Raw genomic sequence first — 24,942 nt, 5'->3', positions numbered from 1 at the left:
TTGAAATAGCTTGAAATGGTAGAGTTTTCTTGGCCTTACTTATCAAAGTTGTTCATTTTTCCCCCTACGTAACCGTCGCTACGTACGCCTCTAGTAACGGAACGGTGTAGTCCGAATCGTCTGCTTCCAAATTTACCTCGCAAGTTTCATAATTCCATCCACGTGGAATTTTGCAAGATATTCGAAATAATTCTGGTTACAGTTTGAATTCACCATGTCTTGGCTTTTTGGATTAAGGAAGGACCCTAGTAGCACTGGCTCAGTACCACCCCCTGCCGAAAGTGGTGTAGACGACAATTCCAATACCGGTCAACCGCAAAATCAACAACCTCGTGGGAATGTTGGTGGAGCGCGGGCTTCAGATGCTTATAGATTTGACTCTTCGGCCTTAGAGAGAGCTGCACAAGCAGCTAAAGAATTGGAAAAATCTAGTAAGTTTGTATCAATATGTTGAATAAAACATTACTTAAAGTTTTGTTATTTAGAATTTGCCAGAGATGCTTTGGATTTGACAAAAGCTCAAGAACAAACAAGACAGCAAGAGCAAATAGCCAAAATCAAGGAGTATGAAGCACACATTGAACAATTAAAAGTTGATCAGAAACGTGTAGATCATGAAGAAAGAAGAAAAACTCTTCAAGAAGAAACAAAACAAAATCAACAAAGATCTCAATACCAGGATCAATTGGCTCGGAAGCGATATGAAGATCAATTATTGCAACAACAAAGAGCTAATGAAGAAAATTTGAGGAAACAAGAAGAAAGTGTTGCTAAGCAGGAAGCTTTGAGAAAACAAACTTTGGAGTATGAGATGGATCTTCGTTCAAAAACCGACATGAAGAGACTTGAAGCTGAAATGAGAGCAAAAGCCAAGGTTGACAGAGAGAATCAAGATCTATATCTGGAACAAATTCGTCTTAAAGGTACAGTAACTAAATTTTCATATTGTAATTCTATTTTAACATGTTTCATTTATTTTTTACAGCTTCTGAAAATCGTGCCACAGTCATGGAATCCATAAAAACTGCTGGTGCTGTTTTGGGAACTGGGTTCAATACTTTCCTTTCTGACTGGGATAAAATAGCTGCAGCAGCAGCTGGAATCTCACTACTTGCCCTTGGCATTTATTCTGCCAAAGGTGGTACTGGTGTAGTTGCTCGCTATATCGAGTCCCGAATCGGAAAGCCTTCTCTAGTTCGTGAAACATCGAGAGTAAACCTTGTTGATACAATTCGCCACCCTATCAAAACTATAAAGGCTATCAAGGTACTTCCAGTTAAACAGATTACATTTTAGATATGTGGAGTATTTATGGAAATGCTTTCAGGCTAAATCAGAAGATGCTTTGTCTGGAGTAGTTTTGGAGCCCAAGTTGGAGGAACGCTTGAGAGATATTGCAATCGCAACAAAAAATACTAAGCAAAATAAGTAAGCAGACATTTTTATCTTTATAATCATGTATAGCAACAAGCTGTTCCTGTTTATTTAATGTGTTTTTAAAGGGGTATGTTCCGGAACATTTTAATGCATGGACCGCCAGGAACTGGAAAAACTTTGTTCGCCAAAAAGCTAGCTAAACATAGTGGGCTCGATTATGCTATATTGACCGGCGGTGATATTTCACCGTTGGGTAGGGATGGCGTTACGGCTATACACAAAGGTTTGATTATTTTTTTATTTTTCTTGTAAGATCAAACTTGCTCATAGAAATATTTTCTTTCAGTTTTTGATTGGGCTAATGGCTCTCGACGAGGATTGCTTTTATTCGTTGATGAAGCAGACGCATTTTTACGGAAGAGATCTTCAGAAAAAATCAGTGAGGACTTGAGAGCTACACTAAACGCTTTTCTTTACCGTACCGGCGAGCAATCTAACAAGTACGTCCGTTGTCGTTTTAAGTTTTTTTTTTTTTTCAAAATAATTATATTCTTCTTTAAATCTTTAATTTCAGGTTCATGATGGTTTTGGCTTCCAATACTCCAGAACAATTTGATTGGGCAGTTAATGATCGATTAGATGAGATGGTAGAATTTATGCTTCCGGGATTGGAAGAGAGAGAACGACTGGTACAATTGTTATTACTATTTCGTTATCTGTCAAGTCTACAATTTTCAACTGTTAGGTTCGGCTCTATTTTGACAAGTTTATTTTACAACCGGCTGCAGAAGGAAAAAGACGGTTAAAAGTTGCACAGTTTGATTACGGTGCGTTATGCACTAAAATTGCCAGTGAAGTGAAAGGAATGTCAGGCCGTGAAATAGCTAAGCTCGGTGTAGCTTGGCAAGCATCTGCTTATGCGTCCTCTGATGGAATTCTTACCGAGAAAATGGTAATGGAGAAGGTTAAAGATGCCGTTCAGCAACATTGTCAGAAGGTCTGTACAATTTTTAATTGATTTGTTTTTAGTTATTGGTTACTTAATGTATGCTGTATGACAGGTTGAATGGCAAAGTGAAGAAGAAAGAGGAAATTTCAAAACTATTAGCGCTAAAAACAGGAGTTTTCTTTCCCAATCCGGAGTTGAAAAGTCAAAGAATAATTAGATTAAAAATTGGCCGTAGTAAATGATGAAATTTCTTGAACAAATGTGGCAATTACGACGCGTTACATTTTGCTTTGTTTGTCTTGTTGCTACTTTTGTTTGACAATATATTCCATACATTATGGATTATGGTCCATCGTTTCCTCTCCCAGAGTCAAATTTGTTTACCCGTAGTTACGTCATAGTTTTAATAAAAATAGTCGGATTCCCATGATGTGTTTAAAGTCTTCTTTTATGTATTGGTACTTTCATAAGCAGTTACATTGAAAATCTCAATCTTCGTAAAATCGTGGAAGTTCATTACCCAAAACTGTACGACGTTCAATTCCATCTTCTGTGATAATTCCCAAACGAACAACACCACCACTGGAACCATCTCTGCTCATTGCCAATGCAAGGGCTGCAAAAAAGAACAATGCATTGTAAAAAAAAAATTAATCATTTGTCTTATCATTCCATCAGTACTTACTTTTCAACACAAATTGGACACACTCATCCTTTGTCATGCCTTTTTTGAAATTAGAATCAACAAATCCAAAGACATAAGTTGAACCTGAACCACCAATAGCAAATGATTGCCTGACACACATTCCTCCAAGAGGGATATTAAAGACCTTAGAAAAATATCAAGAAACCATGTTTAAAATCATGAATGATAAAATATTTTTACATTAGCGTACCTGTCCACCATGACGTCTATCCCATCCAGCACAAATAATACCAGCTGTTAATTGATCTCGGTAATTGTAACAAAGTTCTTGAAAGACACTTGCTGCTGTTTTCACCAAAGGAGCTTCACCCAACTGAACTCTATTAAAAATAAAACAATTTAGTAACAGTAACTTATAACACAGAAACCTGTTATTCATTACTCATGAAATTCCAAATGATAGTTAACAATATCAGCAATGGCTTGAGTGTCTGCAGCGGAGCCAGAACGGCAGCAGTAGATATGGTTGGTGATTTTGGTCAGCTTATCAGTAACCCTGTTTGCTACATATGCACTAAAAATAAGAAAACTCGATTATCAAAACCCTTTTGAAACAATATGATCAAATTACCCAGTACTGGTGCGCGAATCGGCACCAATGACAACGCCACCATTGAATTCTACAGCCATAATTGACGTCTAAATTGGAAAAAATATTTAAAATGTAAATTTCACTTTAATATTAAAGAATTTGTTAATACTTACGCCTGTGCTGTGTTCTGATGTCAACCAATCCGGGCTGAGAAGATCGGAAATAGAATTATTCATTGTACAAGCCATGGATGATTCAAATGAAACTGTTGAAATTGGACAACACTCCAAGACAGAGACAGTAGACAGCCCCTTACTCAGCACTTCTGGCTTTATGGTTGGCCACTCAATACTTGAATGTGTAGGGCGGCAACTCATCTACGATTTTTGGTCGATCATGTAATATTTTTGAATTAATTGATCCCAGACATTTTAATTATTTTTTATTTTGAATTTCTCTGCTTGATAATCATATGGTTTGTAAAATTAAAACAGACAGGTTAATGGAATAGATGGTTTGTTACCACAGAAGACTTTTTTATCATGAGGGCAGCGACACCTATTGCATTCTTAGTAAACCAATGTTCGGAATTCTTATTCACTCAGTTTGGGCCGAATTTCTCGAAAATTCGTAGTTGTACCTTTGGTATAAATCGAAAATCGGAATAAGGTGTCCATTGAGTTGTTCAATTAAAATTAAAGCAACACAATTTTTCGCAAAATACAAAAGATTTCAGCAATTGAATCGATATTTTATCGAATACATCTTAATTATTAAGATGCCTAATGGTTTAAGACATTTACAACATGTGTAACTGACCTGAAAATCGGCCCCACAGACCTAAAGCGTTGATGATGAATGTCTTTACTCTACCATACAGCATGGGCATGGAGAGATGGTTTCCAGTCTCCATGTAAAATTTCCCATAAGAGGTTGTCCGCTTTTTTTTACTAAAACGTCTCTCGGTATGTCCGTATGCCGCGAGAGCCTAGACGGCACCACCGTCGGAGAGACCTACCTATGCCTCCATGTAAAAGTCGTTAGTAAAAAAGTAGCTTCCCGTCGAATCCCCTAATGGGAAATTTAACACTATCATTGGGGAACACCTCTCCATACCCCTGCATACAGCTATGGGAATGTGTTACGTATTGGCCACAGAGCACAGATTAACCTTGTGTGTCAAAATTATCACGGAAAGATATTCTCCAAGTCATAATGTAGAAATTTAAGTTTGAAACGTCGACGTTCGAGGCAGTAATTAAAGGGATGCTGTTTAGAAACCATCTAATCACCTATGTTTTGGTTTTCTCTGCCCCTTTTTTGTTTCATCAGCTGTCAGTTTCCCTTGTTTCTAAACAGCATCCCTTCAATTACTGCCTTGAACGTCGACATTTTAAACTTAAATTTCTACATTATGACTTGGAGAATTATCTTCCGTGATAATTTTAAAATATTGTACGATAAATAAACGATAATTAAGTAGATTTACCATCATACCTGTCTAAGTATTAAAAATAAATGTTTCAAATCCCGTTACATGTAAATGTGCCATAAGAGCTCTTGAAACCGGTAGAAACGACGGTGGCGCCGTAGTGGCCTGCCTAAGCATTCGCTTCAGTTTGACAGGCCAAATCCCTATCCCGTGGCTCCACCATTTTCTCTTCCACCATGGTACCACCACTCATATGGGGAGCCCTTCCACTCCATTGTTTTTTTCTCTGGAAGTGAAGCCTGCTTTCCTGCCCTGCTCCTTAGCTATAAGCACTACAGCGGGTGCGTTGGGAAGTGGGGAATAGGAATGGAGGGAAAATTGGAGGAATGGCAAGAAGCGAGTTCGATATCTTAGCTCCAATTTTCACTATCGATTCGTAAACTTGGGTTTCAACGTTCAACCACAGAGAAAATTTCCGAGAGGAGGAGTTAACATGGCACTGGCGCTACCCGGCGCCACAAGTATTCTATAGGGCTGTTGGACATCTTTTTAAAGATTTGTTGAAATCGTGAAACGCAGCAACTCATGTATTTTTTTCGTCTGCTACGAGTGACTTGTGTAGTTCTGCGAAATATGAATAAAAAAAAACAGTGATAGAAAAGGGGGTTGTCTTGAAGTTCTGATGTGTTTTCTTTCTATATTAGTTCGTTATGGTGTTAGTGTTTAACTATGTCACTGTCTAATTATGCCTGTGGACTTAGTATTGAGGCCAAAACACGTTATTTGGAAAAGTTACAAATGTTTAACAGTGATTGTCCATATTGTATTCCTAATTCTCTGTTGAAACACGGTTTAGACTGTTGTTAAATTGTTCAAAAAATTTCTCCCACAGATATCTTCATATATCTTGTTGAAACAAAAAGCTATCAAAATCATCTGGAAGCCCTTGGTGCATACAAGGGGCTGTCTTCTTAATCCAAAAAGGCTGTAAAAGATGGTTGGGTTCAAGAGTTCATGGCCATTGCTCTCCCATCACGGGTAGTGTTGATGAAGGCAAAGGTGTATCAGCCTTGTCAAAAGCAACATTGTTACGTACTTTCTGATCACCAACTGTAATGACAAACTAGTTCATTCACTAAAACAACATATATGAATGTTTTTTACACACGAAATGAAACAATACCTAGAAATTGTTTCGTCTTATTTGATCCCAAATTTATAGAGGGTGCCCAATCAACATGTTTTTTTTTTTGAATTCTCCACTCGGCTTTCCTGTAAGCATGTCACAAATTGTATGATAATATTCAATAATTGTTAGTATTAACCTAGAAATACCTGTGAGAAAGTGATCCAAACACACATACAGATTTTTCAGGTTGGTGTCGTTGATGTAATACATTCTCTCAAACCACAAGTCTCGCCTTACACCCTCCTTTGGTAAACTATACACTATACAGTTTTACACTTGCACTTTTCAGGTTACGGCAATTTGACACTTTGCACATTCTACTCACAGAACCTTTTTTAGTATTCATTACGCAGAATACCTTTCAATCAGATAATTTAAAATTTGGTTAATGATTAAATCTGAATACTAACTTTTTCATATTTCACAGAATACACAAGTCACTCGTAGCAGACGAAAAAAATACATGAGTGGCTGCGTTTCACGATTTCAACAAATCTTAAAAAAGATGTCGAACAGCCCTATAGGGCTCTTTCGAATCTGTATTCTTTTGCCGTTTTATCTGGCAACGCCAGCATGGCTGTGCACCTTGGTAGCGCGAGAACGGGGAGAAGAGGGAGAATGGGACGAATAGGGAGAAGAGGAAACGTGGGTCCCTTTTTTTCGTACGCCCTCCTCCCTCCCATTCAACACCAAGGAAAGGTTGGGCCTCCACAACAATCCACTATGACTAGAGCAGCAGAATATAAGAAATCGTAACAAAAAATTGCTACAATAAGTGGACAAGATACCAAGAAACAACAGGATAAACCTACCCATCAAAAGACTACCCTGGATAAACCAAGAAGACGACACTCCAAAGCTGAATCGGCACTAAATGCAAAGATACAGAAAGTTGGGCCCAAACAAAAACTTTTAAGCCAAAACCAAATACAAACAAAGAAGCCGTTGTTTACACACATCAAAATAAAACCTGTCAAATTACGGAAAAAAACACATCACACAAAATGAAATGAATCCAAAGGCAAACAATCGAACTAAAAATCTCTGACACAAGAAAATCCGAGAGAACGGCAAAGCCACGCCTCGACCACGAGACGACGCCATGAATCTGAAAAATCACAAGCAACAAGTAGTTCCGAAATCACTGGATAGAGGTTTACCTTGGTCATACCATACGGCCCCATGTTACCCTTACTTCTTATGCAAATGGTGGCATAATGGTCAGTAACCCAGGCTGCCATTCAAGAGGACTGAGGTAAAAAACTTCGTAACGCGTTTTTTTTCGAGCAATTTTGAAAAATGAAGTGCACTACAAAATCAAGTACAGTAATGATTGCAACCATTGAACAAATAAATTTTTGGGATAACGCTCCCATGTCAACGGTTTTCTAATGTAATAATTATCCTATAGATTATTTTCGCAGCGCTAATTTGCTTCTGGTCTTGAAGTTGAAGAAATGGTGGTAATTATTCACGACCGCGTACAAGATCGTGGTGAGTCATGAGGTGGGAAATAGAAAAAAGTTGGGGATGAACCTAAGCATAAAAATGAGTATATTGGCACATTTTACAAACGAAACTCAACCTTTTCGTTGATGACTCACTCTTAAGGGAGGGGGAATACGGCTTGCACCAACAGCTCCCTGGGAAGAGGAGAGTGTGAAAGGGGTGTTATGTTGAACACACTTATATTATAACCTTATGACATCATGGATTACGATGGATTATACTTGAACTTACAGAGTCTAAGTCCATCAACTATAATCCTTCCATTTTTCGCCCACAAAATTATAAGCTGCAAAAACATAACAATTGCAACATTATGACGTTATTATGGATTAAGATGGATTATAGCATCTTCCTCTCTAAAGCTAAGTAAATCGTTCTTCTTTTTTTCTTAAGCAATTCATAAACTGAAGAGATCATCTTCTTTTTTTTCCGAGCGAATCAGAGCTTTCTTTCTAAGTCAACGGGTTCCATAAATATGCAAAATAGTTAAGTTTGTCAAACTTAAGTATTTAGTCAAACTTAGTTTGAACATTAATATTTTAAAATGGCTCAGCTCCACACAATCTCTCGTTCTAAAGCTAGTTACAATCCCATTTCTTTCAGGCGTCCCACGCAGGATGATAGATGGGACAAAAGAAAGATTTGACAACTGTTTATCCCCACCGTGAACCCATCACCGACGAACCCTACTCTATTAGGTAAGTGGTTTAATGTTCAATTTTATGTTGTTTGATGTAATATTAATTAGTTTTTTTTTGTATAGGGATCGACGCAATCAAGTGGCTTATTTCCGACGGCATCCTCCCTCATCGCATCTGTTCTCTCTGCAAACGACCCATAACCTTGCACCAGAACACGGCTTATGTTGATAGTTGCTACTGGAAATTCATCCATCGCAACCCGAAGAACAAATGCAAGAGTCCGACTTCTTTCGTGCGAACACGTTGTACGAACGATCCAGGCTCTTCATCCCAGAACTGGTAATAATAAAGTAATTTGAAATTTGTTTTATTTAACTTTATGTACATATTTTTTTTCTTCATTTCTAGACGTTGTTTGTTTTCTGCTTCTCCATTAATTCTCAAAGCTACTCTCAGATGAAAGAGAAGATGAGGATTGTCAATAACGAGGTAAACGGACGTTGGACGAAAAATCTGCGGGAGGTTTAACGACGAACGCCTTATGGCATGGCAACCAACCACAAAACCCAAAATGCAATACCCACTGGACCTAGCAAGAACAGAAACAGCCGGCGCGTGAGGCCTTCACCCAGAAGGCCAGAGACTGCAACAAAACGATCGCAGTCGAACACTTTAAAACTGCAAATCCAAAAGGAAGAAAAGGGTACGAATAGGAGGACAAAGGATAGTGAAAAAAAGAGATCAACAACTTTCTTTTCCACTCTATTCTTACCTTCCTGTAACTGCCAAACGCAAAGAACCCCAAAATACCAATGCTTCTTGGCTGTGGGTGCACCAATGGGTGGGATATTACTAGTCCAAGATGGCAACCTAGAAACTATATAGTGGTACAATTACAGCGTTTCACATACCAGGACAGGCCCTTACCCATATAACCCCGAAAATTTGACACGTCCACTTTTTTCGCGAATTCAAATTGCTAGTAGGTGGTAAACTAATGACGATATAATGAAATAAAAAATACTTGGGATAGCAGACTGGAGTAGTTAGACATCCTGCGTTGCGCATTTTCCCTAAATGTGCCAAATCAAATTTGTGTCCAATCTGTGTTACGCGTCTACAGCGTCTTATGGGAAAACCAGCCATTTCACTTTTTAAATATTCTTTTCTTCTCGATAACTAATTTTTACCTCATTGTTGTACCTAACAGTGGATTCGCTATTCACTTGGTGATAACCTAATTTTTCTCTCAATCTCCTTCTAAGTCTACTTTATTTTTAGTTAATTTTTGTTTAAGAGTCCTTTTTTGTGATCGACCCGGCTAGCAGAAGAGCCCGAATTCTGTAGATAGCTGGTGATTGTTGATCACTCTACAAACATCAAACTTGTAAGTTTAACAAGATGAAGTGTTGCGTACGAATCTGTGAAAATAATCACAAGGATGGAGTTAAGTTTTTTAGTATTCCTAAAAAGAAAATTCGGTGTTCTAACGAAGTAAAAGAACTTCAGAATTTGAGAAGGAAAGCCTGGTTAAAAAACTTAAAGTTACAAGAACGTAACAAAACATTCAAGAGTTTGTTCTAAACATTTCTTGAATGGTAATAACTTAAGTGTGTGTTTTAATAATTGTAGTACACATTTACGTTTATTGAAGTTCCATCCACACGTGATTCACATGAATTACATCCAGACTGGGCACAGACACTTCATTTAGGTTTGGATGACAATGACAAATCTAATAGGTGTACTACATTAAACAAAGAGCGATATTCTAAAAGAATGACCAGGAAGCTAGTAAGACAACGGAGTTGTATTCCTGTGAGTATAATGTTATCATGAATGGAATACAAACGTAAAATTGATTAGTTTTGTTTTAAATATGGGAAATAGAAGAGCAATACCCAAACGTTAATTAAATTATTGATTGTACAGAATTGAAGTATGAAACTCCTAGCGATAGAATTGATGCAGTCTCTTGTTACTCGACTTAGAAAAGTCATCATACAGCAACATTTCCTATAGTAACTACGCCTCGCGGTGCTGTTGCATTCTTGTCTAAAGCGTTCACTGGACGTGCCAGAGACGTAGATACTGTTAGAGAATCTTGGTTACTAGACTTTATCGAACCTGGTGATGAATTTTTGGCAGATAGGGGATTCATCAATGAAGTGATTTCACTTCTTTATGGGTTAAAGTACATATGCCTTCTTATAAAGGAAAAAGGGTCCAATTACCAGAAAAAGAGACGGAAAGAAGTAGAATAATAGTTAACGAACGAATTCATGTTGAACGCGTAATAGGTAACTTGAAGAAAACAAATTTATGGTATTACGTGGTATAATCAAAATTGAAGATTTTTGCTCAGATTCTAACAACAACACCTTCATCTATAAAATATTTGTAACTTGCTGCTGCCTTATGAATGCACAACCAACAATAATTCCACAATATTAAGTTGATGTGACACTTGTAATTGTTATGTTCATCTTTCTCTGTATTTTTGGCCAATTAACTCATTTTTTAACATAAGGAACGAATTGCTGTTAACATGTAATTACAATAAATTTGAATTGATTGGTTGTATTTCTTGATTGGTTGTTTAGTATTTCTTGGTTGTTTGGTATTTCTTGTATTTTTTACTTCGTATAAATTTGGTTATTTTCAGTTCTCCTTTGAAAGGCTTCTTTTTTTCGATTTTTTCAAAATATTTGAACAGGATTTACATACCCATGCTGGACCAAACGTTTTCTTGGTGGCTTCACACATAACTTATGATAAGTACCAACTAAACAATCAACATTACTGCATGTAACCACTGCTCCATTTTCATGAACTTCAGTACAGCAAGTGTAAAGCGATGAATTGTTGCTAATAAAAGGTTGGGAATTACTCTCAATGGAAGGGGCATTATTACAATAACCAGGTGACCATCATTTGCTGTTGTACCTGGTAGTAGTACGGATGATTAGTTTAGAAAGTAAAATAGTATTCCTGATCTTTAGTGTTATGAAGCAGGTAAAAATCATTGCGAGAGTCAATGATGTCTGACATTTTTTCATTTCTGTGGCTCCAGCAGCATTTGACTTCGATGACGCCTATACCATGGCACTTGCACTTAATATATCCATCAGGAGAGGCTGCGAGAGATGGTTGTTCCAAGGAAACGACCAAACCAGCTTTAGTAGTGGTAAAACCTGGGCGAAGATTCATTTTCTTTAGTACTGCAAGCCTTTTTTTGATGCATTTCCTTTGGTTTTCAACTCCATACCTTGAAATGAAAAATTAAAGAAATGCAGTAGACATACCAATGAAAATGAAATAATCAAATTAATACTTAATGGCTGGAGTCGATAACTTTTCCCCTGGAAAACATAATTTCTTGACCGAAGATAATGAGGGTTTCTCACAGTTCGTCTTACAGATGTTGTACGAATTACTTGCCGTGCACCTACCAATTCTCAAATCCATCCAAATAGGATTATTTCTTTGCTTCAATGTTAATCTTTCAGCCTCTTCTGATGACTCTTTAGTTACAATGAGTTCTGTTTGGAGCAATCGGTTTTTTTTTTCATTTTTTTTAACTTTAGGTGACACTGGCCATGGCTGGTTGCCACTGGTGACAGTTTACGGGCCGCCATTTTCGCGGCCCTTAGACACCGTTTTGTTTATTTGTGTTTGGGTTTTACATGGATTTTTACAAAGAAAATAAGGGGGGGGGTTCGTATTTAGAGAATATTTAATTTTGGGGGACAAGTTTAAATTCTTTAAATAATTTTAGAACTTGTGATGAAATTTATGAGTGATTTGGCAATTTTTTCTTGGGTGTGTTTAGGGATGGAGAAGTTGACGCCGGTTAAAGTTGGTACATCAAACGGAAGTTTGAGTTTCTCGATCTCGAGTTTCAGTTCCCTCCTGGCTGCGGAGTAGTGAGGACAGTGGAGTAAGACGTGCGTCGAGTTTTCTATTTCTGGACATCCGTGTGGCCATTCCGGTTGGATATCCATGTCCCATTTGCTGATTGTGCCGTTTAGTTTGTTATGGCCGCTTCTTAGCCAGATTAGTGCGGATTGGATTGCTCTGTTTTTGTGGGTGTGCCAGCTGGCCACCCCCATTTTTGTTCGTTGAGTGATTGCTTGATTTGGGGAATTGTTTTTTATTTTTTCTTGTGTTTTGTGTTGATGATTGTTTTTGATTTTCATTAGTTGTTCGGCCATGTTGGGTGTGTGACACATCGTTTCACCGTCGTCTGCTGTCCTTCTGTTGTTGGCTAGCTGGTCTGCGATTTCGTTCCCTCTTATTCCTGCGTGACTAGGTATCAAAAATAAGTTGATTTTCGTTCATGCTGATTTGTAATTGTTGATTTGTTGGATTATTTCAGGGATGTAGTTGCTTGATTTCCATTTGAAGTTGGAAATGGCATGGATTGCTGACTTAGAGTCAGTGTAGATGGTTATTTCGGGCCAGTCCTGGTTGTAGGTGAGTGTAAGTGCCTGTTTAATAGCAGCTAGTTCTGCGTTAAAGCTGTTAGTAAAGTTGGAGAGTAACCATTTTTTTTTTTGTTTGTGTTACAGGTATATACACAGCGCAGGTGGTCTTCTTGGTGGTCTTGAATGTTGATCCATCCGTGTAGATGTCCAGGTGGTTTTGATCTTTATTGCTCTTGGTCTCCAGGAATGTGGCTGCGGTGAGTGCTTTGTTCTTCACAGCTTCTTTTTTATTTGTCGTAAGATATCCAGTGGTTATCTGGAACAGCTGCCATGGTGCTAGTGGTTCTGTGTACGGCTGGTAGGCTGGTTCTTGTAGAATGAGGGGGCTGCTTTCTCCGTCTAATTCTGTGAGGTATTTTGACATTCCTGGTGTGCTCCTGGGTTTCCATATTTTTGTTTTTTTTTGCCATTTCGTACAGTGATGGGTAGGCTGAGTTCCACGTCTTGGTGCTTATGTTAGTTAGGTACCTTGTTGCCAGCATGTCCCATCTATCTTTAATGGGTAATATTCCTGTTTCGATTTGGATAAGTTGGGTCGGCGTTGATTTCAAGCAACCTAGAATGCCTCTCAGTATTTGATTCTGAGTTTTTTCTAGTTTCTTCAGTTTTGTTTTTGGTATCGTTGTTAGGATGAGGGCACCGTAGTCTAGCTTACCGCGGATCATGGCTGTGTATATTCGTACTAGGAGTTTTAATTGAAGTGGCGTCTTTCCGTGTGTGAGAGTTTTGATGCAGTTTGCTCGGCGGTGCAGGCTTGCGTTGATGTATTCGATGTGGTCATCCCACGTTAGTCTTGAGTCAAATATGATTCCAAGGAATTTGAAGTTGTTTTTTTTTCGGTGATGCGGCTGTTGTTAAGGATAAGGTTAAGATCGCGTTCTTTCTTTCTTCTTCTTGAGAATGTAACTGCTATGCATTTCGGGACTGAGAATGTTAGTTTCCATTGTTTTGCCCATTCTTCAATTTTCTTGAGGTATTTCTGCAGGTTCCTTTCCGTTTCCCATTTGGTTGTTGCAGTTGAGTGAATTTCGATGTCGTCTGCAAAGAGTGATATTTCACATCCGTCGTCTGGGTTTGGGAAGTCGGACATCATTATTTTGAATAGTAGGGGGCTCAGTACACATCCTTGGGGTACTCCTCTCTTGAGTTTTCTATCTGGTGATAGATTGTTGTCCACTCGTACGGCGATGTTTCTTTCTGTTATGAAGTTCTTTATCCAGCGTAGTACCGGGCCATAGATTTTGAGTTTCGTTATTTTGTAGAGAAGTCCAGTAATCCAGGTGCTGTCATAGGCTTTTGCGAGGTCTAGGAATATTGCCGATGTTGTTTTTTTTGTTGTCAAATCCTGTGTTGATTGCGGTTTCTAGTCGTAGTAGGTTATCGCTCGTGGTGCATCCGTTTCTGAACCCTGTCTGGAATATTGGAAGGAGTCTGTTCTTTTCGATATACCATTTTAGTCTGTTGTTGATGATTCTTTCCATCAGTTTGCCCAGGCATGACGTGAGAGATATTGGTCTGTAGGACTCTGGTAGGTTTGCTGGTTTTTTTGGTTTGAGTATGGGGACTACAGCGGCGTTTTTCCAGTCCGTTGGTAGGTATCCAGTGTTGAGTGAAATGTTCAGCAGTTTCAGTAGGGTGGTGCGATTGTTTTGGTTCAGGTTTTTGAGAATTTCGTTGTGGATCCTGTCTTTGCCCATTGCTTTGTTTGGTAGTCCTGTGAGGTTGGTCTCCAGTTCCGTGATTGATATTGGGGTGTTGAGTGGATGGCTTTCTTTATTTTGGATTGCGTCTTGGATTTTTTGTTCGTACAGTTTGGTGCGGTCGTCTTTTCTTTCTTGTCGTTCAGTCGGGCAAAATTTTTCAAGCAGGATTTTTTATTTTTCTGATGGGTCCGTTGTCTGGTCTCCGTTTGGTTTTGTTATTGGTGCGGTTGTTTGTTGGGTGGTCGATGGTTTGTTTGACATTTGTTTGGCAAATCTCCAAAAGGCTGTGGTGTTCTTCTCCATTGATGCAATGTGGTTGCTCCACGCCTGGTTTTTTGCTGCTATGATTGTTCTTTTTTTGATTGCTTCTAATTTGTTAAGGTTGTTTTTGTCTGACGGGAGGAGGATGGAGCGCCATAACTTGTAGGCCTTTCTTGCTTCTTTTGTAGTTTTCTTGCAGAGGGGTGTCCACCATGGTTTTTTGGTTTCTTTGTTTATTCTTTTTGGTTTGAAGTGTTTGTTCGAGGCTTCGATGATGGCGTTGTAGAATGACTGGTATGCTTCATTAGAAGTTTCTGCTGCTGTTAGGATTCCGGGTGTGGTTTTGCTCTCGATGTTTCCATTCCATTCTTCCCATCGGTTCCGGTTGAAATTCCAGTGTTCGTTGGGTGTTTTGATTGGGGAGGAGCCGATGTTAAGACAGGTGATGAAAGGGAGGTGGTCGCTTCCCCAGTATGGTCCTACGTTGATGTTGGTTAGATTTGCTAGATCTAGTTAGCTGAAGGTTAGATCTATGGTTGAGCTCTCTTTTCCGTTTGGGTTTGGGCGCGTCCCGAGGTTTTTTGGAGTGCATAAGGTAATTCTTTCGTCGTCTAGAAGTATTTCTGCTATCTGCTTTCCGCAACGGTTTTGTTGGTGGTCATCTTCCCATACTGTAGAGTGGGCGTTCAGGTCACCTCCGATCACGTAGCTGTTGGTTAAGGTGTTGAGAATGTCTGTGATGTCTTGTTTGGTGTTCGCGTTCCCGTCTGAGCAGTATACCGATATGATGTCAATTGATTTGTTGTTTTTTAATTTTATAGTTGTTCCTACTGCTTCTACGTTTGGTGTCTGGGGGAGTGTCAACGGGGCTGCTTGGATGGATTTCTTCACTAGGATCATTACTCCTCCGCCGTGGGAATTTCGGTTTCGGTAAAAGGTATTGAATGCGGTAAATTTCGGTATGTATTCGTCTCTCCAAAATGTTTCACTTAGTAATACAATATGTGGATTCAGGCATCTGATGTTAAATTTAAATTCTTGAAGTTTACTTTTGTAGAGACTGCGGGCGTTCCATTGGATGATTTTGAGTGGTTTCGTCATTTTCGAGCCTTTGAAGTGGCGTTAGTGGTTTGTTTGTCCGGTGGTTTGGCTAGAGGGCGGGTGGCTTGCAGTAGGGCTGTGATGTTGGCTAGTTGTTCGTGACTTGACTCGAATCCTCCGGTCATGTCGTTTTTTATTTTTTCGATTGTTTGTGGCAGCTCTACTAGGGGGGCTATTTTTTCTTGGATGTCCTGGACGGTGGCTTCCAGGGTTTCGAGTCTTGCGTTAGATTTGAGGGTGGTGTACTGAGATGGTTTCAATTTGTGATCTCAATTTCACGACTTCCTTCTTTAGGTCATCCATTTCTTGATCGGGGTTTGCGGTAGAGTGCATTCTTGGTAGTTGGGGTGGTCTCGCTGGTTCAGTATTGCTTAGTAGTTTGCTCGCTTCTGCGATTGGGATTCTGTTTTCGTATGCGAATTTGATTATTTGTTGTCTGTTGTTGTACTTTGGGCAACCGAGAGTTCCAGCTGCATGTCCTGGTTTGGCGCATGTGGGACATTTTGGTGGGGTTTTGCAGGGGTCTGATGGTGGGTGGGTTTGTGAGCATTATTTGCAGATGGGGGGTTTGTGCAGGTTTCTTCTGGGTGTCTGAACGTCCAGCATTTACGGCACAGTGTTGGTCTTGGGATGAACTGTTTGACGGGGAAGATTTCATGGGCCATGATGACTTCTCTGGGGAGTTGCGAGGTTTTGAAGAAGAGCGTGACTGTTTTCAGTGGGGTTCTGCTGCCATCTAGTGCTAGGGCCGTGAACCGTTGTACCTTCGTGACTCCTTGTTCAGCCAGTAGGCATAAGATGTCTTCTTCTGAATCTTGGGTGGGGACGTTCCGGATCACTCCTCTGAGCGAGGCTTCAGACATGGCGAGATTGCATTTGATTTCAAACTGTTTTAGTACCTTAAGTTCCAGGAGTTTTCGGCGAATGTGTTGAATAAATGAAGCTCCACTGCTTTGTTTTCTAATAATACATCATTCAATGCGACAATTTCTTCTTCACTCATTTCTGGTATCCCCCTCCATTTTTTTTAAACACCGAATTCTTGTTGAGGTTAGTGGCACACTTCAAATCTGAAATACTGGTATTCAAATTCTGAAATAACACAATGTAGCGATATTAAATTTTGAATGGACATAATGACATAGCAATTTAAATAAATTACCACTGGTAATGTTTTGGTGGAGCAAATCCACGAGTTTTCCTTTGATGTGCATGAAGTGGTCAATAATTGTATAATGGTATAAAGTAGACCCCCAACATGAGTAAACACTCCACCTTATCTGTAGAAGTAATAAAAATAGACATTTACTAGTTTGTCGTACCAAAATGGATAAGCTGAATGATGGATAAAGTAATAGTTACCAAACAGTGCAGTTGCAATGCGCAGCCATAACAGTACAATTTTCATGGACAGTTGCCCATGTACACAGGTCCTTCTTGCTGTTAAAGCTAATTGAATGTCGAACATTTGCTTTAAATATCACAGCACCATGTGTTAGCCGAATTGCACACAACTTACTTACCCACCGATTGGCCACCATAAAATTAGCAGTTTCAATGGTTTTCATTGCCTTCAATTGCAGTCCTGTATCATTACTTCTTCTAGCAATTAAATGGATATAGACTTCATGCCCTGTCAACTGTTGTGGAGAAATTGTTTCAATGGTAGCTGGGTCCACAACCCAATGCTCTTTTGGAATGAAATAATATCTTAAGTGAATGTTACATTTCATTAATTTATCCAAATATGTCTGTTTATCCACACCAACCAATCCTTTAGCATAGTCACTCAATTGAAAGATAGTTACAACAGGCTCACTGATAACCGCTGATGACATTGTTATCATTAGTATCAATAGCTTTTAATTCATGTCGTCTAGTAGGGAAAAGAAAACAACATTAAAAAAAAAATTATATAAAATAAACTAGGTGGAATTGTGCAATGTAATAAAAATTAGGTTATCACTAAGTGAATAGCGAATCCACTGTTAGGTACAACAATGAGGTAAAAAATAGTTATCGAGAAGAAAATAATATTTTAAAAGTGAAATGGTTGGTTTTCCCATAAGACGCTGTAGACGCGTAACACAGATTGGACACACATTTGATTTGGCACATTTAAGAAACGCAGGATGTCCTACTACTCCATTATAAAAGTTATTTATTTAAGAAATCGGATAAAATTAAACAAAAGTTATGCGTAAAAAACAAAAATTCGTTCCAAATAACAATACTCTCCCGTTTGTCTATTGGAGAATTTTTGAACGGTTAGTGGTTTTTATATTAATACACCTTTATTCTTTATTCGCTCTACACTCTTAAAATAACTTGATCACAAAGAACAGAACTACACACAAAGAGACTGCAGACGTAACAACTCAAAAAGACTACTCTACTAATAGACTTTTCAAAACTCTCCGCCTCAACTTCCCTGCCTCCCTCTTTTATCCTCATTATACTTAGGCCCAATTTCTTAGGAGAACTTGGGGTTTTTCTGTCCGTTGACTTGTTCGTCGTAGACCTTGTTCCGAAAAGTTCGAATTGACACGGAATACAAGACATAATCAAGGCAATAAATGACTCATTAATCAAGGGTTTATTTTTCGTTGATCTTTATGTTGGTTTCTGTTTAGTCGGTAGTTTCTTTTACGGTGATTGCCATCTGACCGAAGTTTCCACGACTCGCTTGCTTCTGGTCCGCGTTATTTTCGCCTTTGCTTTGTTTCCTGAATCTCGTGGTATTTTTTCTTATTCAACGTTACGGGGTGTTCGATATGATTTCATTTGACTAACGTGTGCTGGGAACCTTCGCCACCACGTCTTTTACTAAGTAACTTAAAGGTGAATGCTTCCGTAAGACTTGAAATAGCCCGGTATATTTGGGGAGAATGTTTGTTCTAAATTCGATTTTTCGTAGGTTTCGAGCTACTAGTACGAGATCTCCGGGTGTGTATTCTCGTGGTTTGCACCAATGTGCATTGATTCTCATTCTCATTTTCTCTTGTTTTGCGAGTAATCTGTCACGCACAGTCACCCGGATCTTGTTCACTTTCTCCGATGATTTCTTTTGGTCTTCTTGCTTTTTTCCAACATTTGGCCATGGGAATAATCGTTCGTGTCGTAGCTCTATAGTTTGACCATGAATGATTTCGTACGGCAATTCCCTCGTGCTTGACTGTTTACCGCTGTAGATAGCCACTACAGCGACGGTCACTTTTTCGTTCCAGTTGTTCAGTGTGGGGTCGATGAATGCTTTTAAAGGTGTGATGAGATTGCGGCGACTTCTTTCAATTGTATCGACTGCGGATGGTTAGTTGACGACATGGCGTGACGAATTCCCCAGTCGCTTAGTGCTTGTTCAAATGTCGATGCAGTAAATAAAAGTGAGTAAAATGCCGTACCATGATCGGTGATTATCTTCTTCGGAAAGCTGTGATGGCCGATGAGCTCTTTATGGACCAGCTTGATGGTGTTGCGTGCTTGACGTCAGGTACTGCTTTTGCTATGACGTATTTAATCAGAAGGTCGATGGAAGCAAGTATGTAACGATTGCCTTGTTTGTAAAATTGAAATTGGCCGATATGATCTAGGCCGTTTTGCTGCAATGGTTGTGTAGGTGGAATTATTTTGGTTCTATGAAACCTTCTGTGATTCCGGTTGGGCATTTGTTCATCTGACAAATAGGGTAGGATTTGACGTACGTTTTGATGCTGGCTGGTAGTCCTGGCCACCAGTATCTCTCGGCTACCTTTGATTGTTTATTTTCTACTCCGTAGTGTCCGCCGGTTGGTCATGGCAGCTTTGCATGATTTTGCGCCGTAAACTCGACGGTATTACTAATCTGAATTGTCGACCCCGGGTTTCGTAAAGTACTCCACGTGATCAGTGTAATCTCCCGTAGTCTTGTCTTCTAATTTCGCCTTCCCTGATACCTTGGAGCAGGAGAAATGGATAACAGATCGTCTTGTATCCTTGTTGAAGTATTGCTAGTTTTTTCTGTTGAATAACCTACTGTGAGTAATGCGTAAACGTGATTTGTCGCTTCGTTTGGTTCAGCTTCTTCTGCCGGGTGGTTGGCGATGGCATCGGCGACTCGGTTTTTAGTCCCATTTGTATGTAGAATGGTGAAATTGTAGGCTTGCATTTTCATAACCCAGTTACTGAAACACCCTTTCAACTTCTTTGTTTCTTTGAGCCATTTGAATGCGTTGTTGTGGGGTTTTGCAATGAATTTATTTCCGTTTAAGTAGTAACATACTTTTTCTAACGCCCACGCTACAGCAAGAGAACGCCAACTCGTCTGGTTTATAGTTACATTCTGATGAGTCCTGTCTCCTGCTGAGGTGTTCTCGGATGGACTTCTTCGTTGACCTTCGGGAGTCTAGTCCTAGAGTACATGATTGTGCTTCTAGTATGCATTCTTCTCATTAAAAGGGCATAGCTAGCGTCGGTGGTAGACGGTGAAATAGGGCTGACACGAAATAGGACTGGTAGAAATAGGACTACGTTTTAGGACTAGTCAAATTAGGACTGGTCGAAATAGGACTACTTTTTGCAACTGATTATTGCCAGTCCTATTTCTCCTTACAAGCAGTCCTATTTCTACCTGTCCTATTTCACCAAGTAAGAGATCTTCTTGATATGGCATTCTTGTCGGATTTGCTAAATCGGATTGGGAGATCCGGCACCGTTCATATACTATTCAGCCAATGAAACCATGTTAGTAATACTAGTCCTGTTCGTTTTTCATTTGTAACTTTTATATTTCAAAACTTTTTAAAAATTTGTTTTTATGAAAAGGTTGAATGCAATCATATAAATAAAGCCCATTTGTCAGAAATATCAATTTGAAATACAATTTAAGGTTAACTTGGAAATAATTTATTTCTGAGTGTTTTTTTCGCGCTTACTCTGGGACCCCCCGGCTCTTCTCTAGCAAGACAAGTTTTCTGCTATCGGAAAACGATTAACACAGGGTTGTAGATCTTTTTGCGCTGATCATTTCTAATACAGGGTTTAGGCTGTAAAAATGAGTGGGATTGCCCGTAAAACGCGTTTAAAACGGAGCTGACGCGCTACCCAAGCCGGCCTAAAGAGGGGTCTAGCGGGGGGGGGGGGGGACTACGCGCACCCTTGGGAGAGGGGTGAGTGAAGGGGGGTGTACCTGGGCCATACCATACGCGCCCATGTTTCTCCCTCAGTTAACATAACAACGATGAGCTAATGGGCAGAAGCCCAGGCTGAAAAGCCAAAGGATGTAGATTCGAATCTCGGACAAATCGAAATAAAATTTCTATTAAGTAAAATTTTGATATTTTATAAAGACAATTGCACCAGCAGTCACTGCTATATCATGCGGTCACATTCTGCATTACATTAGTCAGTGTCTTAGCTAATGAATGGCTAGCTACCATATGGCTCATGCTTTCCTTTGACCACACCTGTCAACGGTAGTATAATGGTCAGTAATCCGAACTGACATGCTGAAAGACCGAGGTTCGAAACTCCTTATTCAGCCCTGTAGGAGTGATTTCTTTATTTAAAGTTGAAACTGTCGTGAATCGTGATAATTCCTCGTTCAAGATAAGTTCACTCGATTTAGGTAAAGCAGCAATGAATTAGAATTGAGCTTGGCCGGACAAATCAATCTGACAGTTTCTTTCCGCGAATCGTTATTATAATAAAATGTAGCTCCAAACCTAGGAAAATATAATGCCGTTTAAATATGTGGATAATTACAGAAACCATGATATTCACAATAACGAATACCGTATTATTGATCAGGAATCAGTCTGACAAGCTGCGACGACCTTGCCGACAGGATGGGGGAAACAACGTGATAGCCGTAGTCCGTAGATCTATTTTCGTAAATCGGTTGAGGTGAACAGTTCGTGTTGCGTTTATTTCAATATCCACCGACTCTTCTCTCTCATAGTAGGGGTTTGCTAATAGCAAACAAATGTTTACCTATAGCCAAACAGTTCTGTTTACCTATCGCAGCTGAAACATGAAATGTTTGGAGAATATGACGAAACAGAAATGTTTTTTCATAAACCACCCGAGGTGGTTCAAGGTATAGATGGTAATGGGAAGAAAAGAATGGTCTTAGCACTAATCCAAGGTGAACATCCCTCCCAAACCCACCCCTAAACCAACATTTGATTTCTTTGTTCACTATTTTTTCTTTTTTAAAAAAAGAAATTCCTATTACGATGTATCCTACCATTAGTCCTGCATCCTGGAATCGAACCCACTCACTATCGTTAATATATTCGTAGATCACTACTCTACCGACTTAGATATGTTGACATGCCTAATAATAATACGACACATAGGGAATATATTACACTCGGGAATGACCAAATAGGGACTTGTAAATTTTTCGTAAATCATGCGGCATTACCCGTTTGGTAGCTCGCCATCCATTAGCTAATATATTGACTTATGTAATGCCACATCTGACCGCATGATAGCATAGACTTGATGCTATTGTCATTTTAAAATTTTAAAATTTTGTAAATTAAGTAATAAATTAAAGAATTAAAACTAAATTAAAAATTAAGTAATTTTATGAAATTTCATTTTTCGACTTGGTCGAGATTCGAACCTTGATCATTCAACATAATACTCCGGGATGCTTACCATTAGACCACCGGTGCCATGGTAGAAAAGGGAAAACATGAAATCCTCTAGTATGGCCCTTCACTGACCCCACTCCCATGGGTATGCGCCACCTCCCCCGCTAGACCCCCTTTCTGGCCGGCTTAGGCTGCGCGTCAGCCCCGTAAAACTCGAATCTTTGAACGCGTTTTACGGGCACTCCCGCTTTTCTTGTTTAGTTTGTTCTTGTAGTTTTCTTGCGAACCAGACCGTTTGAAAAAATATTTTTCAGAATGAAAGATTTTTTCCCCCTTTACAGACATCTCGACCCGTTTTTCGATCTAAGCTTTACAAGCAGAGACATAAACGATTGAAAATCTGAAAAAATTGGTTCTTTGACGACGTTTAATGAAGCTAGTCACCAAATGTGTCAGTTGGCTGGACGAAAACGAATTTTCTCGTATTGATTGAAACATTGTAAACCGCTGCTCGGGAATATAATGCAGGCTGGGACCAGCCGAAGCATACGAGTTCTCTGCACCTCGGGCTTCATATTGCTGGCCACTAGACTATATGAAAGGGCATGTCCCCCGGTCTAAAGTGAAGGCCAGGAAAGCGTACCTTCCGCTGTCATCCGCCAGGAACGTGAGGGAGAGTGATAAAAAAAGGTGACTAGGCTGGGTGGGAAACTTGTCAAAATTACATTTTACTAGATTGGGAACAACTCGGCCAATCTAATCCGGAATGTAAATTCCTTTTGGATTGGTATTGAGGGATGGCCGAGCAAACTTTTGTGGGATTTTTTTTTAAAGGTAAGCATTTACCCAAAAAGCGATGCCAAAGACCCCTTAAAATAGTTAAAATTTGAAAAACCCAAATTTGAAAATTAAATATCTCCCGAACTGAAAGGAATATTTAAATTCTGCAAAAACAGGTGAATCCGAAGTAGAAAACTGGATATGCCTGAATTATTTTATTTTTAGGTCCCATAGCAGAATGGGAAAAAAGGAGGTTCCATGGATTTGGTGCGCTTGAGTTGTGGATTGCTTGTTAAACAGAGCAATTGGTATTTCAGAGTAAGTTACTCTTAATAAAAATGGAGGGCTAATAGAAATACGCGGTAAAATGTAAGAATATCGGGGGTATAGCTCAGTGGAAGAGCATTCGACTGCAGATCGAAATATCCCCGTTTCAACCCCGGATGCCCCCTATTAAGTTGAACCTAATATAGGGAATGAACTATTATTGGGTTTATTCAGTTAAATTGTTTCGTTGATGTAATTATTGAATTTGAAAATCAGCTCTCTAAAAATATTTCTACGTATCAGCCTGACTTTTGAAAGTTTGAAAGAAATTCTCATCAGCTTATGGAAACTGATCTGCGTTAAAGCTGTTCAAAAAGTATTATTTAATAACACACAGTTTCTTCACTTAAATAACTGAAATATCTGACTGGCCTCCTGTTCAATAGAAACTCAATAATTACCCAAATGATTCTTTGTTTGCGCATCCCAACCTGGTCTCACCCAATGTGACAAATGGTTCTGTCGAACCCGATATTTGTCGATGACAAAAGGTCACATCGAAGTACCAACACTTTTTTTTCCTTTTTTTAGGAATCTTCGGAGGTTTTAGGAAACGATTGCCAGCCCGGCAATCGTTTTTTGTAGTTGAAATTTTATGATTGACCCCATTTGGAACAATTTCAGCCATCGAGAACGAAATTTGAAATCGTGCCCCCCCCCTAAAAAGTTTTTTTTCTTCTGCTGAACCTCTTTTTGAGAAAGACCGATGAGCCCTAGAACCAATGGCAAGCGTGAAAATTCTATATACTACACTTGAAAAACCTTTTTTAGGGCAACACGACAAAAGGGCCGATCGAACACCGATTTTTTTTTATCCCTAAAAATATTTTTTTTCTACTAATGAACCTTTTTTGAAAAAACCGACGAGCCCTTGAACAAACGGCAAGCGTGGAAATTCTATATACTACACTTGAAAAACCTTTTTTAAGGCAACGCGACAAAAGGGCCGATCGAACACCGATATTTACAATAGCATCTTTTACCAAACCTTGTCGTATTGCCTCAGCTTTTTTTCATAAAACGCAATAAAAGAACCTACAGATCGCATTTTCAGGGTCACCACAGTTTACTGAATCTTTTCGAACCCATTTGTTTCAGTCTTTTCATACGCAACGCGACAAAAGAGCCTGTTGAACGATTGTTATTTTATCAAATTTATTTACTCTGTGTGTGAACGTGACATCCTCTTGTTCTTATTATCTAACTCCATTTTTCCATAGAGTTTGTCACAATGAATGAAATTTTTTGTTCAAGTATGAAGTTTTTCTTAGGTGACGCGACAAAAGGATCTGTCGAAGGTTACAAAAATTTAAATTTCTTCACAATTCTAGAAAAGGGTATTTTTTTATTTCAAATCCATCTAATAGGCT

General features: G+C 39.1%; 2 protein-coding genes and 3 long non-coding RNA genes across 7 annotated transcripts; 2 read left to right on the top strand and 3 right to left on the bottom strand.

Moving 5' to 3' along the window:
• The first annotated feature begins 25 nt into the window (after positions 1–25).
• Positions 26–2,680, top strand: LOC124196631 (ATPase family AAA domain-containing protein 3A homolog). Its single transcript, XM_046591775.1, has 9 exons — positions 26–431; positions 486–923; positions 986–1,266; positions 1,328–1,428; positions 1,503–1,660; positions 1,724–1,877; positions 1,952–2,066; positions 2,123–2,374; positions 2,439–2,680. The coding sequence occupies exons 1-9, from the start codon at positions 215–217 to the stop codon at positions 2,541–2,543; spliced, it is 1,821 nt and encodes a 606-aa protein (XP_046447731.1). The 5' UTR covers positions 26–214; the 3' UTR covers positions 2,544–2,680.
• A 76-nt stretch (positions 2,681–2,756) lies between these two features.
• LOC124196633 (proteasome subunit beta type-6-like) lies at positions 2,757–4,123 on the bottom strand. Its single transcript, XM_046591782.1, has 7 exons — positions 4,088–4,123; positions 3,738–3,941; positions 3,604–3,671; positions 3,415–3,546; positions 3,223–3,352; positions 3,012–3,156; positions 2,757–2,942 (listed from the first exon to the last, which is right to left on the bottom strand). The coding sequence occupies exons 1-7, from the start codon at positions 4,106–4,108 to the stop codon at positions 2,815–2,817; spliced, it is 828 nt and encodes a 275-aa protein (XP_046447738.1). The 5' UTR covers positions 4,109–4,123; the 3' UTR covers positions 2,757–2,814.
• Positions 4,124–4,989: 866 nt separating this feature from the next.
• LOC124196634 lies at positions 4,990–6,616 on the bottom strand. The gene is made up of 3 exons (XR_006875775.1): positions 6,332–6,616; positions 6,180–6,268; positions 4,990–6,106 (listed from the first exon to the last, which is right to left on the bottom strand). It is a non-coding gene; the product is annotated as an uncharacterized LOC124196634 (long non-coding RNA).
• A 2,256-nt stretch (positions 6,617–8,872) lies between these two features.
• Positions 8,873–9,389, bottom strand: LOC124198330. Its single transcript, XR_006876550.1, has 3 exons — positions 9,263–9,389; positions 9,108–9,212; positions 8,873–9,013 (listed from the first exon to the last, which is right to left on the bottom strand). It is a non-coding gene; the product is annotated as an uncharacterized LOC124198330 (long non-coding RNA).
• A 2,827-nt stretch (positions 9,390–12,216) lies between these two features.
• Positions 12,217–15,803, top strand: LOC124198220. 3 transcript variants are annotated; one of them, XR_006876524.1, is made up of 5 exons: positions 12,237–12,326; positions 12,538–12,647; positions 12,714–12,811; positions 12,907–13,019; positions 15,608–15,803. It is a non-coding gene; the product is annotated as an uncharacterized LOC124198220 (long non-coding RNA). The 3 variants fall into 3 exon arrangements; XR_006876523.1 differs by having other exon boundaries at positions 12,217–12,647; positions 12,714–12,817; XR_006876522.1 differs by having other exon boundaries at positions 12,220–12,647.
• The last annotated feature ends 9,139 nt before the right edge of the window (positions 15,804–24,942 follow it).

This window comes from Daphnia pulex, chromosome 7 (genome assembly GCF_021134715.1).
Source record: "Daphnia pulex isolate KAP4 chromosome 7, ASM2113471v1".
In the NCBI taxonomy this organism is placed as follows: domain Eukaryota; kingdom Metazoa; phylum Arthropoda; class Branchiopoda; order Diplostraca; family Daphniidae; genus Daphnia; species Daphnia pulex.
Note: the sequence above shows the minus strand (reverse complement) of the source record. Positions and strands in the feature narration are given on the sequence as shown.

What these genes read in the sequence shown, in the direction of transcription:
- LOC124196631 (XM_046591775.1), top strand. Translation starts at nt 215, where the DNA reads ATGTCTTGGCTTTTTGGATTAAGGAAGGACCCTAGTAGCACTGGCTCA. An exon ending in ACCGGCGAGCAATCTAACAA is followed by an intron (nt 1,878 to 1,951) that starts GTACGTCCGTTG and finishes CTTTAATTTCAG; the next exon opens with GTTCATGATGGTTTTGGCTT. An exon ending in TGGAAGAGAGAGAACGACTG is followed by an intron (nt 2,067 to 2,122) that starts GTACAATTGTTA and finishes TTCAACTGTTAG; the next exon opens with GTTCGGCTCTATTTTGACAA.
- LOC124196633 (XM_046591782.1), bottom strand. Translation starts at nt 4,108, where the DNA reads ATGATAAAAAAGTCTTCTGTG. An exon ending in TGATAAAAAAGTCTTCTGTG is followed by an intron (nt 3,942 to 4,087) that starts GTAACAAACCAT and finishes CAAAAATCGTAG; the next exon opens with ATGAGTTGCCGCCCTACACA. An exon ending in GATTCGCGCACCAGTACTGG is followed by an intron (nt 3,547 to 3,603) that starts GTAATTTGATCA and finishes TCTTATTTTTAG; the next exon opens with TGCATATGTAGCAAACAGGG.